The 14,503-nt window shown below is 44.8% G+C and overlaps 1 protein-coding gene across 3 annotated transcripts in view; it reads left to right on the top strand.

Moving 5' to 3' along the window:
- The window catches only part of LOC138832475 (peroxisomal succinyl-coenzyme A thioesterase-like), a 48,854-nt gene that overhangs the window by 14,336 nt on the left and 20,015 nt on the right, over nucleotides 1-14,503 (top strand). Inside the window, exons 1-3 of one of the 3 annotated variants that reach the window (XM_070030565.1) lie at nucleotides 3,339-3,900; nucleotides 5,236-5,438; nucleotides 6,854-9,109. The exons of 1 other annotated variant lie outside the window; for it this stretch is intronic. In XM_070030565.1, coding sequence (XP_069886666.1) covers nucleotides 3,423-3,900; nucleotides 5,236-5,438; nucleotides 6,854-7,453 — 1,281 coding nt within the window. In that variant the 5' untranslated portion in view covers nucleotides 3,339-3,422 and the 3' untranslated portion in view covers nucleotides 7,454-9,109. Of the gene's footprint in view, nucleotides 1-3,338; nucleotides 3,901-5,235; nucleotides 5,439-6,853; nucleotides 9,110-14,503 lie in introns of those variants that run through there. One more of the 3 variants, XM_070030547.1, reaches the window with a different exon arrangement.

Raw genomic sequence — 14,503 nt, 5'->3', positions numbered from 1 at the left:
AAGGTCATAAAATGACCCAGGATTTTTTATTTCATTTTTTTGAGTTGGTCCTGGGGCTTGAAACTCTGGGCCTAGGTACTCTCCTTGAACTTCTTTTGCTCAAGGCCAGCGTTCTACCACTAGAATCACACCACTACTTCTTGCTTTTTCGAGTAATTTATTGGCGATAAGTCTCATGAGTTTCCTGCCCAGGCTGGCTTTGAACTGTAATACTCAGATCTCAGCCTCCTGAGTAGCTAAGATTAGAGGCATGCGCCACCAGTGCCCAGTTCCCAGTATTTTTTGGAAGTACTCCACTTACCTAAGGATTAAGGCTATGATTCATTCCAGCCTAAAGTGGCTCAACAAATAGTTCTACAACAAAAGATGTGTAACTTGCTTAGCCATACTGGTAAGGTAGGTCCTAGAGGTCAAATGTAACTCAGCAGTGATTCTGCCCTGTGGGCTGGTTGATTGGGGCTTGGCTTAGTGCTCCAGAGCTCCTATCTTCTGCCTTCTCTCTGCTGTCATCCTGGAATCAAGAAAAGATTGGGCCACCTGCCAGCTGTTAAAGGCTCTCATCATAACAAAACCAGATCAATTCTGAAACATTGGAGTATCACACTGCCTATTTCTACCTCCAAACCAGCCTGGGACTTAGGCTATTTTAACTATGCCATTCCTCCCAATACCCTCGATGTAACCAGAGGTTAGAGGTCATTCTCTGTACCCCAGAAGGCCAATGATGGCAAAAGTGAACCTAAGATACTGTCTTCATGTGGCACATGCATGCCTTGTAATCTTTTTGTTTGCCCTATTTGTCTCCTCATAAACTTTCCTACCACATTTACTATGCTCCAGACTTGATTTAATCCTTCTTGTGGTGGAAGCAAGAGCCTAGGTTGATGAGCTGTGTCCTTGAATGGGATTGTGGGAATCCAATGTCTCAGGCTCTGCCTACTCTCAAACTTGCAAGTTTACCCAGGCACAACCCACCGTTGTCATCTAGTGTTACCAGAATCACAAAGAAATGGGGCTACAAGATCTTAAACTAAACCTCCAGAACTGTGAGGTAAACATTTTGTCTGAAAGATTATTAGACTTTGCCAGAGAACCAACCACACATACATCCAGGTACAGAGAACAAAGAGATGTTTACTGCCAGGAAAAGGGGCCAGCAAGTCTCCTTCTCTCAAGGGAGAAGTGAGAAGAAGCACCAGCTATTGTCTGAGGTGACCTATATAACCTAGGAGGTTTAGGAGGAGCTAGAAGGGGCTAGGAGGCAGAGAACCCAGTGTGGACGTGTGGGCCAGGGGCTCACATGGCAGAATAGGGTATATGGATGCTGTCCAAATAGTAGATAAGGGTCCTACAGCTGCCCAGACCTGAAGGTCACTCTCAGGGGCTCTTGTGTCCTTATATGGTGATAGATGCCCAGAGAAGACCATCCCAAGGTAAAGGGGGTTGAAGTTGATTATTCACTGCTTTACTACCTGGGCCTAGTGTTGCCAAGGAAGGGAGCATGCTAAGCTGTGGAGAAAAGAAGGAGTGTAGTAAGCTATGGGAAGGGAGCTCATTTCCCTAACATTGTCTTTATAAGTAAAGGGCCTCAGGTATTTCATTGAAGTAATGTGAACCAGACAAGTACCCTTGGGAGAAGGGAGAACGCGTGAGAGCCGTTTTTGTGGAACTTGGCATCGATCATTTTCTGGCTTCCCAAGCTTGCTTATGTGATATGCATGAACCTATGTGTGTGGGGGAAGGGGGGGGGGAGGGGGAGGATGGGTGTTGAACTTAAGAAAATTCACTGAACTGTTCACATGGGTTTACAATCTTTGGTATGTAAATTGTCTATGCTTTGAACAAGTCCTTCAAAGTTTGTGGGTGGGACACTTAGTCCCCAATACCATCACAGTGAGACTTAGGACTCCAGATATGAGAGATAAAAGTCAGGAGAACAGAGCCTTGAAGAATGGGTTAATGCCCTTACAGATGGAGTCCTGTAGTCATCCCTAGAATGGGTTCCTGCTAAAAAGATGTTAGGTCTCACCATTTTGTTAGGCTATTTGGGGGGGGGGGGTGAGGGGGCTGTTGGGGATTGAACCCAGAGCCTGGCCCATAGTTAAGCACACGCACACTACTACTGAAATATACCTCCACTGCCTCCCCCACCATACCTTTCTTATGTGTTTCTTTTATCCTTCCACCATAAGATGACACAGAAAGAAGTCCCTCACCAAAAATGGACTCTTCAACTTGGCCTTCAGAACTCTAAGAAATAACTTCGTGTTCTTTATAAATTGCCAGACCTCAGGCATTCTGTCATGACAGTCACAAAAGAATCTAATACAGGGGGGGCTGGGAAGGTGGCTCAGTGGTAGAGTGCTTGCCTTGCATGCATGAGGCCCTGGGTTCGATTCCTCAGTACCACATACACAGAAAAAGCTGGAAGTGGGTGCTATGGCTCAAGTGGTAAAGTGCTAGCCTTGAGCTGAAGAGCTCAGAACAGTGCCCAGGCCCAGAGTTCAAGCTCCATGACCAGCAAAAAAAAAAAAAAAAAAGAATCTAATACAGGGGCTGGGAAGGTAGCTCAGTGGTAGAGTGCTTGCCTTGCATGCATGAGGCCCTGGGTTCAATTCCTCAGCACCACATAAGCAAAAAGAAAAAAGCCGGAAGTGGCCCTGTGGCTCAAGTGGTAGAGTGCTAGCCTTGAGCTGAAGAGCTGAGGGACAGCGCCCAGACCCAGAGTTCAGGCCCCATGACCGGACTCCCCCATCCCCTCCCCCAAAAAATCTAAGACAAACTTTTACTTCATTGAAGCTTCCCCCCCCCCCCTTTTTTTTTTTTTGCTGGTCCCAGGGCCTGGGCGCTGTCCCTCAGCTCTTCAGCTCAAGGCTAGCGCTCTACCACTTGAGCCACAGCGCCACTTCCGGTTTCCTGATGATTAATTGGAGATAAGAGTCTCTGGACTTTCCTGCCCGGGCTGGCTTTTAACCTCGATCCTCAGATCTCAGCCTCCTGAGTAGCTAGGATTACAGGCGTGAGCCACCGGCGCCCGGCTTTAAAGAAAAAAAAATTTTTTTTCAACTATTAGTCAATCCATGATGAAGCTGGACCCGGGCTTGCCCTCGCTGGCATCGGGCGTCACCACTAATAGATCACTCAGTAGTTTCCACTGCAGCACGTGGAGCGTGGTGAGAGGCAGAGATCCTTTTCCGGGAGAGGCTCCGCGGCCCCGAGCACCGGGGACCGCCCCCGTGCCGCCCCCAGCCGGCCGCCAATCGCCGACCAGCGGCTTCCCGGCCGAGGCCTGTGGACCCTGAACTGCCGGCCCCCTCCCGGGCCCGCTCAGGCACCCCGCGCTCCCCCGTCCGGGGCTGGGACCCACGGGGCGCGCTCGCTACGACCTGCAAGGGCTCTGGTGGCCCGGCTTCGAGTCCCGCATGGCGGCGCCCAGCGTGGTGGTGGAGCCCGCGGGCCGCGTGTGCTGGGACGAGCCGGTGCGCATCGCCGTGCACGGCCTGGCCCCCGAGCAGCCCGTGGCGCTGCGCGCGTCCCTGCGCGACGAGAAGGGCGCGCTCTTCCGGGCCCACGCGCGCTACCGCGCTGACGCCCGCGGCCAGCTGGACCTGCAGCGCGCGCCCGCGCTGGGCGGCAGCTTCGCGGGGCTCGAGCCCATGGGGCTCGTCTGGGCCCTGCAGCCCGACAGGCCCTTCTGGCGCTTGCTCAAGCGGGACGTGCAGACGCCCTTGCTGCTGGAGCTGGAGGTGCTGGACGGCCGCGAGCCCGCCGGGCCCGGCGAGCCCGAGGGCGGGCGCGTGCTGGCGCGGGCGGTGCACGAGCGGCACTTCATGGCGGCCGGGGTGCGGCGGGTGCCGGTGCGCGAGGGCCGGGTGCGGGCCACCCTCTTCCTGCCGCCAGGTGAGCTATAGGCCTTTTGGAGTTAGGAGCTGGCTAGGAGCTGGCCGCCGCTGCTCTCCCCGCGGGGCCCCTGCTGGGTCTGGCTCCTCTGCACGTCCTGGGACCTCCCTGCTCCTCCTGGGGGATCTGGGACTGGCAGCGTCCACCTGCACCACGTCAGTGGCTGCTCCACCAATTCGAAGGGTTTGGCTGTTAGGCCCTGTCCGGTGTCTTTAACTTGTATTAACTCATTTAATAACAGCATCCCAATGAAGTGATCATCATTATTGTGTGTTGTCAAAAGAGGTTCACTTTGCTATTTATTATTGTTCACTGTCTACAGTCCCCGGCCCCCCTCACCTCCCAGCTGCAGGAGTGGTTAGGGGAAATGATGACACCCAAAGAGACAATATATCCTTCTCTGGTGATCTGGGCATTCTGGGTCTCTGCTTCAATTCTTCGCCCATTTCTATCGCACTTAAGGCTTTGCTGCCTTCCTCACCAAAGGCCAACTCCGGTGTTTCATTTTTCTTTCCTCCTACATAGACATCTGGAATGTCAGTGAGCGCCACGCGCAGACACACACACACACACACACACACAGGTGGTGGTGGAAAGAGAGGCTGTGGGACAGAGGCAGCACAACATGCAACTTTCTTTCAAAATCTTCTATATCCAGTCCTCCATCTTTGAATGGGCATTGCCTGTCACCTCCCTCTGGGATGCATTCCTTAACGAAAGCTTTTACCACTCTCCCTCACAATAACTAAGGATTCTTCAAACCTAGTAAATAACATCCAGGAGAAGTTTCTCTGTGTTTTGGGTTTTTCTTCCTCGAAGGCACTCTTTAGTAGTAATCTGGGGATCATGTCCTCTTACCTTTGATTCATAGAAATTCGCTAAATAACTTAGGAAAGTAGCCAGGCGCAGGTGGCTCATGCTTGTAATCTTAGCTACTCAGAAGGGTGAGATCTGAGAATCACAATTCAAAGCCATCGCAGGCAGGAAAGTCCTCAAGACTCTTTTCTCCAATTAAATCACAGAAAAAGCTAGAAATGGAACTGCGGCTCAAGTGGTAGAGTGCTAGCCTTGACCAAATGGAGCTCAGGGACAGCACCCAAGCCCAGAGTTCAAACCTGAGGAATGGCAAAATAAATAAATAATTTTTTTTTAAATCTAGAAGTGTTGCTGTAGTTGAAATGGTAGAGCACTAGCCTTGAGCAAAAGAAGCTCAGGGAGATCACCCACATCCTGGCAAGAAAAGAAAAGTGTCTAAACAGAATGTAGATTCTTTAAGTTGCATAATGCCTCCATTATAATATTCTTTTTTTTTTTTTTTTTTTTTTTTTTTTTTAGGCCATGGACCTTTCCCAGGGATCATTGACATCTTTGGACTTGGAGGGGGCCTGTTGGAATATCGAGCTAGCCTTCTGGCTGGCCATGGCTTTGCCACATTGGCTGTGGCTTTTTCTAACTTTGAGGACCTCCCCAAGGATTTTCATTGCTTATCGGTGGACTACTTTGAAGAAGCCCTGTGCTACATGCTCCAGCACCCCCAGGTGTGCCGCCTGCTTTTTATTGAACTAGTCTCTAGAAATCTCTCCATAAAGGACATTACTTGTACCAGGTGCACTAAAGCTGCCCTTTTTCCTTTTCCCCATACATTTCTTTTGGAGATTTCCTTAGTTACAGCCACCTAATAGTTCCCCCTATCAAATGGATCCATGTTGTAGAATGAATTGTAAAACTGATGCCAAATCTCAATAACATTGGGATTTCTCTTGTAATACAAATGATGAGCTTCTCTTCAGCTTTGCCTGCTTGCTTTTTAAAAATACATTGGAGTATTTTCAGTGTATTTTATTTTATTTTATTTTTATTTTTATTTTTTGGGTCTGGTCGTGGGGCCTGAACTCTGGGCCTGGGCGCTGTCCCTCAGCTCTTCAGCTCAAGGCTAGCACTCTACCACTTGAGCCACAGCGCCACTTCCAGCTTTTTTTTTCTTCTGCTTATGTACTGAGGAATTGAACCCAGGGCCTTAAGCATGCAAGGTGAGTGCTCTACCACTGAGCCACCTTCCCAACTTTTCGATGTATTTTAATGTATGTTTCATAAGGCAGGTAGTAAGTACATTTCTTTTTGGATAATGTTGTGCCTTCCTTGGCCCTTCTTTCCCCACCCACTAGTTGTTCGTTTTCAACATTGTGTCTAATGAGTTTTTAACCTTTTTTTTTGTTTTGTTTTGTTTTTAACCTTTAATTCTCTGGCATCAGAGTATCTTTCCACACTCTGATCTGAATGTTCCTTCTTCTCCTCTGAGGCTAAGAACTCCTGAAGTGGACTCTCACATCTTGCTTTGCTTTCTTGAAGTTAATCATTTGCCAATATATTTGGATAGAAGCTGATGAGTGTTTCACAGCTTGGAATAGAACTCAATTTGACACGGTTGAATATCAAGTCACATAAAGACATTGATCAGGGCTGGGAAGGTGGCTCAGTGATAGAGCGCTTGCCTTGCATGCATGAGGCCCTGGGTTCAATTCCTCAGCACCACATAAGCAAAAAACAAAACCCGGCAGTGGTGCTGTGGCTCAAGTGGTAGAGTGCTAGCCTTGAGCTGAAGAGCTGAGGGACAGCGCCCAAGCCCAGAGTTCAGGCCCCACGACCGGACTCCCCTCCCCCCAAAAAAGACATAGATCAATTTCACTTTGAATGAGGCTCAGAACTTGATGGTTGCTGTGGCTCAGTCTTCTCTACTAGATGATCGTTCTGGAGCATTTATAACTGATTGTAAATTTGACAGTGAGTATGATTTGTTTCTTCTGTGTTTAGGCAAATATTCAGTACTTGGGAAACACTCCCTTTAGTTAATATGAACAACTCACAGGTTGACACTAGAAGCATCTCTAGTTGCATTGTTTGGCAAGCACTTTTGTATTAGGTACATTCTTGACTCTTTCTTCTTTTCTTCCAGGTAAAGGGCCCAGGAATTGGGCTTCTGGGCATTTCTTTGGGAGCTGATATTTGTCTCTTAATGGCCTCATTCTTGAAGAACATCTCAGCCACAGTTTCCATCAATGGCTCTGGGTTCAGTGGGAACCGAACCATTCAATACAAGCAGACTAGGATTCCACCCTTGGGCTTTGACCTGAGGAGAAGCAAGGTGGCTTTCTCAGGCATTCTGGATATTGTAGATATACGGAATGATCTTGTAGGAGGGTATAAAAACCCCAGTATGATTCCAATAGAGAAGGCCCAGGGGCCCATCCTCTTCATCGTTGGCCAAGATGATCATAACTGGAGGAGCGAGTTATATGCCCAAACGGCCTCTGACCGGCTACAGGCTCATGGAAAGGAAAAGCCCCAGATCATCTCCTATCCTGGGACTGGGCATTACATTGAGCCTCCCTACTTCCCCATGTGCCCAGCTTCCTTGCACGTATTGCTAAACAAAGCTGTAATGTGGGGTGGGGAAATGAGGGCTCACTCAAAGGCCCAGATAGATGCATGGGAACAAATTATATCCTTCTTTCGCAAACACTTGGGTACCCAGAAGAGGACTTCTAGATTGTAATACATGTATTAGCCTTTGTTGACGTGGAAGATTCAAGGTCAAATTGTAGTGTTTGGTCAGTTTAGGTGAATCATTTTTTCTCATATACAATACTAAACTCATTCTTTGAAATTAATGCTATATTTTAGATCACTTTGTTGAATCGGTTTTATTTGCCCATACTGTATTTTACTAATGTATCACATGCTTATTGCAGAAGATTCAGACATATACAACACAAGGAAATATAAATGCATGCTTACTATTAAAACTTACATTTCCTTCTAGGCTTTAGGGGTTCTTTTTAATGCTTTGACTTGTAGGTGAATTGTGCATGTGTGTGTGTGGGGGGGTGCGTGCGCGTGTGTGCGCACATGTGGTATGTATGTATATATGTATTGCCAGTAGGAGAACTTGAATTCAGAAGCTGGATGCTGTTCCTTAGCTTTTTTACTGGAACCACATTTCTGCTTCTCTATCTCCGGTGTTTTGGTGGTTAATTGACATAAGCGTTTCATGGACTTCTGCCCAGGCTGACTTTAAACTGTGATCCTCAGTTCTCAGCCTCCTGAGAAGCAAGGATTATAAGTGTGAGCCTTTGATGTCTGACTTGTAGATGAATTTTAAAGATAAGTGGCTAGAAGTGGTGGTACATGCCTATAAACCTAGCTACTTAGGAGGTAGAGGTTGGGAGGATCACAGTTCAAGACCAGTCTGGGCAAAAAGAATGAGACCCTGTATGAAAAATAACTCAAGCTACAAAAAGGGCAGGAGGCACAATTCAAGGAGGTGAGCACTTTCTTAGCAAACACAAGAGTGACTATTTTCACCTGTGAGAACAGGGTTGAGAAACTGAGAGAGTATGATCATCTAACATCCCAACAACTGGAAACAAGGTAAATCTTTAGTGGGCAAAAGCAACAAAGAGTTGTTGCTATATAAGGAAAGGCAGCTGACTTCTTTATTACAGAAGTCAGAAGAATCCTTTGCAAGGAGGAGTGGGACGCATGTTTATAGAATGGTTAAATGTGAACTCTGCTCCAAGTATGCATATGATCTAGGACCAGACTTTGAAAAATCATAGTATGACGATCTTAACATCAGGACTATGCAGCACTGTACAGATGTGTTTGAAGCCACAACTAAAAATTATCCAAAGTTCATGTCAATGACATCAAGCCTCATATTCAAGATACAATACAGCCCCAGACAGGATAAATACAAAGAGCATTGTCCTTAGCCCAAACTGATTATGGCGGCTTTATAACATAGCTGTAAATTCTTGGCCACTCTGCCACTGACAGTGGAACCTGCATTCTCTCCCTTCCAGCTGTGTGAGCTTGTGACTGTGTCCATCAGGAAAACAGAACAGAAGGGTTGCTGTGTGTGTCAGGCTGGTTTTCCACAGATCACGAGGATTCTACCTTGTTTTCTGGCACACTTGCTCTTGTAGTCCTGAGCTATATGTGAAGTCTGACTACGTCATTATACTCTATATCACATATCTTTGTATGCTTTTAATGGAAACACACCTCAGTTCAAGAACATTCAAAAGTTGATATAAGCTACATAAACTGGGATTGTAAAACAACTAATTTCTACAGACTTAGAATCTGTACGGCCTAAATGATCAAATTTATAATATGAATAAAATCAATAAACTCTTCCTATCAGAAATAGTAGAGTATACCATGTCAAATTTATATCTGAAAGAAGCAGAAGTGTCACAACTGATTGACAATTTTCAATCTGTTCATGCTGCCTCCCTTACATAGCCATCAGTAAGTCCTGATAACATTATATCCTTTTCCAAATTATCCTTTTCTCCACTGCCATTCATCAATTCAGGCACACTTCAACTCCTGTTTGGTCTTGTAGTTTAATATTTCTTCAAATAATTTCCACTAGAGCCAAAGTGATTGTTCTCAAGTCCAAATCTGATCATGAGTATTTCATTAATTAAAATCTCATTGATTTATCTCATGCTTCCCCACGCTCCCTCTCTCGCCAGTCCTGGGGCTTGAGCTCAGGGCCTGGGCAGTCTTTGAGCTTCTTTTGCTTAAGGCTAGCACTCTACTACTTGAGCCATATCACCACTTCTGACTTTTTCTTTTTATGTGGTAATGAGGAATCGAACCCAGGGCTTCATGCATGCTAGGCAAGTGCTCTACCACTAAGCCACATTCCCAGCCCATCTTGCTTCTCTTATACTCTACACACATCAAACTTCTTGTCTTTACATACAATGTTCTTTCCTCTATAAACTCGTGACCAATATAATAGGTTCTGTTGGCTAGTCTGACCTCTGGTTTCAGTCAGTGTTTCCCTCCCTCCCTCCCTCCTCCCTCCTTCTTTCCTTCCCTCCCTCCCTCCCTCCCTTCCTTCCGTCTTTCCTTCTACCTACAACTTTATTTACAAAAACAGTCACCTGGCTAGATTTGGCCTGTGAGCTGTATTTTGCTGAGTCCCATGATATGTCAGTCATTTTTCTCCAAGTATAACAAATACACGTGATAATCAACTTATAAAGAGAAAAGGTCTATTTTGTCTCACAGTTTTGGAGGCACTGCTAATCTGCGCCATGGTGCAGTATCATGGCAGGAGCACCTGGCAGAGCAAAGTTGTTCATCTCATGGCTGGGAAGTAACAGAGAGAAGAGACTGGTCTCCCTCAGTCTCCTGTGAGGGCATGCTTCCAGTGACCTGAAAACCGCCCTCTAGTCCCACCTCTTAAAGTTTCTATTACTTTCCAATAAAGCCAGCTTGGAGACCAAGCTTTTAGCAGGATGGCCATTGGGGAATATTTAAGATGAATTCATTAACTTTTTTTTTTAGCTCAAGGCTTCCCACTTGAGTCATACCCCAACTTTAGCTCGTTTTTCAGGTAGGGTCTCTTTTGCTTAGGCTGGCCTCAGACTGTAATCCTACTTCTGCATTAGCTGGAATCACGGGCATCACCACCACACTTAGCTTGCTTTTTTGAGGCAGAGTCTCATTAACTTTTTGCCTAGGCTGGTCTCAGACCACTTCCTTCTACCATGTTCCACTTCTTTAAGTTTCTACCACCTCCCAGTAGCACCACTTCCCATCCACCAGTAACCAAGCCTTTTACCCAATAGTCTCAGAAAAACATTTAATATCCAAACCATAACAATGGCAAATAAGCATTTGAAAAAGTATTCAACAACAAGGTTTGTTTTTTTTGGGGGGGTCCGGTCGGTCGTGGGGCCTGAACTCTGGGCCTAGGCGCTGTCCCTCAGCTCTTCAGCTCAAGGCTAGCGTTCTACCACTTGAGCCACAGTGCCACTTCCGGCTTTTTTCTTTTTGCTTCTATGGTGCCGAGGAATCAAACCCAGGGCCTCGAGCATGCAAGGCAAGCACTCTACCACTGAGCCACCTTCCCAGCCCCTCAACAACAAGGTTTTTACAAATAAAACAACAAGAAGCAAAACACATGTCAAATAGCAAAAATCAAAAACATTGGCAATACAAAAGCTGGTGATAGTATAAGGCAAGAGGAATTTCCATTCATTGCTGTTAGAAAATAGTTGTGGCTACTATATGATTGATCAATCACCCACCTTGTTATTTATTCAAATGCATTGAAAACTTCTGTCCACACAAATGCCTGTATACTAATGTTTATCAGATCTTTATTCATAACTGCCAAAGTATGGAAGCAACCAAAATGTCCTCCATAGACAAATGGATAAGCAGTGGCACATCCATACCATGGAGTAGTACTAAAAAGCAATAAAAGGAAATGAGCTCTCACAGGTGCACACAGAATAACCTTAATGCTTATTTTTATGCTGAGGAAGCCAATCTGAAAGGTGATATACTATATGATTAGAACTATATGACCTCTTTTTTTTTTTTTTTTTTTTTTTGTCATTCCTGGGGCTTGAACTTTGGGCCTGAGTGCTGTCCCTGAGCTTTTCTGCTCAAGGCTAGTGCTTTACCACTTTGAACCACAGCTCTACTACCAGTTTTCTGGTGGTTAATTGGAGATAAGAGTGTCACAGACTTTCCTGCCTGGGCTGCCTTTGAACCTTGATCCTCAGATTTCAGCCGCCTGAGTAGCTAGGGTTACAGACATGAGCTACAGGCACCCAGCTTATATGACATTTTAAAAAGGCAAAGCTCCAGAGACATTGAAAAGGTCAGTGCTTGCAAGGGACATTGGGAAGAATGAAGTAATAGGAATAGAAGGAGTGCTCAGGCCCTGAATTCAAACCCCAGGATAAGCACAAAAACAAATAAATCAGGGCTAGGAATGTCGCTAGTGGTAGAGTGTTTGCCTGGCATGCATGAAGCCCTGGGTTTGATTCCTCAGTACCACATAAACAGGAAAAGTCAGATGTGGCACTGTGGCTCAAGTGGTAGAGCACTAGCCTTGAACAAAAGAAGCTCAGGGACAATTGCCCAGGCCCTGAGTTCAAGCCCCAGGACTAGTTAAAAAAAAAAAAAAAATCAATCCTGGCTCATCAATTGTAAAAAAAAAAAAAAAAGTGTCATATTTATGCAAGATGTCAACGATAGAAGAACTGCATTAGGATGTTAATGAGCATGGTATGTGAATCTTTCTATACTTTCTATTTAATATTATCTATCATCTATCTATCAATCAACTATCACCTATCTATCATTTACTTATTAATGTTGTGTGCCATCTCAGGAAGGAAAAGCAAAAGCAAAGGACTCAAATAATTTACTCCCCCAAAATTTTCAAGCAAACCAGACTAGTAAACAAACAGCAAAGATAATTTTCTTTTTCTATTCAAGATTGCTTAGAGTTTTGTTATTTTGGTCAGTCTGGCCCAAACTGTAAACATCTAACAGTGAATCCATAATTTCATTTAAGGCTGAAAACAAGAAAGAAAAAAACAAACCAAAAAAGGCAAGAGATTTTCAAGAAACAAAATGCTAAGGAAACTTTGAACCAAAAATGTAGCCACAGTAGGGAAAAGATTATGTAACAAGGTAAGTGAAAACTTTGAGTTTGGCCATATGATCAGATAACTTTCATTTGTCTCATTTTATCAGAAACATAATTCACATTCAACTTTTTAAATAAACTGATGAGTTTAAAATCTACCTATGTATTGAGCGCCTTTGTATTTTTGTTTGTTTGCTTGTTTTGTTGGTGTGGGGCCTGAACTCTGGGCCTGGGCACTGTCCCTCAGCTCCTCAGTGTTGAGCCACAGCGCCATTTCCAGATTTTTCGGCTTTTCCCGGCTTTTTATGCTGAGGAATTGCACCCAGGGCCTCATGCATGCAAGGCAAGCACTCTACCCCTGAGCCCTTCCTAGCCCTGTTTCTGAGCTTTTTTTTGCTTAAGGCTAGTGCTCTACCACTTGAGCTACAGTTCCACTTCCTGATCGTCTGATAGTTTATTGGAGATAAAAGTCTTGCAGACTTCCCCCACTGAGTTCACTTCAAACTGGGATCCACAGATCTCATCCTCCTGAGTAGCTAGAAGTGCAGGCTATTTTTGTATTTCTTTGTCTTTTTTTGTTTATTTGGTTTTGTTTTTGCCAGTTGTGGGGCCTGAACTCTGGGCCTGGGCACTGTCCCTCAGCTCTTCAGCTCAAAGCCAGTGCTCTACCACTTGAGCTAGTACCACTTCAGGCTTTTTCTGTTAATGTGGTTCTGAGGAATCAAACCCAGGGCCTCATGCATGCAAGACAAACACTCTACCTTTGAGCCACCTTTCCAGCCCCAATTTCTTTGTCTTGACTAATATTCTAAAACTAAAGTTATAAGATCCTGTATATGTTTATTTATGTATATTATATATGTGTGAATGTAATTGGATCTCCATAGTTAAAAAAAAATCTCCTGAGGAATTCTGTTCAACTTGGCTTCCAGATAGATGAACACTCAGGTTGTTAACTATGAACAATTGTTAATATAATAATATTATAGTAAGCAATATTATAGTAAGTATCCTAAAATGCTTTTGGGTCACATAACTTAAACCTTTGCTGAATACACTGATTTTAAGTTCATTGGTAGAACAAAAATGAAAATGTCTTTGTAATGATTAAACACCCCAGGCATAAAACTCCTGGAATCCCATGTCGGTTCTGTCTACTTACAAGCTACTGTCTGCCAAATAGAGAGACTTGGTGAAGTGTCAGATGGCACAAGCAGTCACAGCATGATAGCACTTCTCAGTCATCTCTGGGTATAGCCATGAGATGTAGATGTGAATAGACAAAGAACTGGGGGGAGGAAAGGGAGGGAAACCTAAATCCATAGTCCCAGACATAGTGTGATCAGATGGTCATTTTTCAGTCCTTGCTTTGAGAAGCGTTCTGTAGCAGTTGTACAACTTTATTACCTAGGCAGGGCAGGCTACTTAGGAGAAATAAGTCATTGATACCTGAGTAGTGGTCCAATCCTTCCTGGATTCTGAGATGGATATAAAGTGCATGCAGGAGAGAATGGCTCAGAGAAAAGAACATGGATTCAAAATGGAGAAGGCTTGGATGACAAGCTATCCTGCTTTTTGTTGTAGACCCAAGTAAGTAGTCAGTACTTAAAAGTACTGTTACAATACCAATTTCTTGTTTTTGTATTTTTTTTTTTTTTGTGAAAATACCGTGCAGAGGGGTTACAATTACATGGGCAAGGTAATGAGTACATTTCTTATCAAGCATTGTTGCCTCCTCCTTTGTTTCCCCTTCCCAACCTTTCCCATCCCTCCCCCCCACCAAAGTTGTAAAGTTCATTTTTGAAATAACAACTTGTACGTCTCATTGTTGCAATGAGTCCACCTGTATCCCTATTTAAATGATTGGTTTTTTTCCCTTCCCCTCCACAAATTATACCAACATCAAATACAGTGAAAGCAGGGGTTATACCGTGGGGGAGCCAATTTCTTGTTTATATGCTTCCAATAATAAAATGTACACACATAACTTAAACACAGACTTTTTGGGTGCCTAACTACACTTAAGGCCCTTTGTAGCAGGTTTAACTTCCAGGTGACTAGAACAGCCTTCCCTCCATCAGCAGAAGCAATGTCACAAAGATTTTCTTTACTTCTGGCTTACCAGACTCAACA

This window comes from Dipodomys merriami, unplaced genomic scaffold (assembly GCF_024711535.1).
Source record: "Dipodomys merriami isolate MVZ:Mamm:240054 unplaced genomic scaffold, mDipMer1.0.p SCAF_1, whole genome shotgun sequence".
Classification (NCBI taxonomy): Eukaryota; Metazoa; Chordata; class Mammalia; order Rodentia; family Heteromyidae; genus Dipodomys; species Dipodomys merriami.
This window is presented reverse-complemented; position numbering and strand designations above follow the sequence as displayed.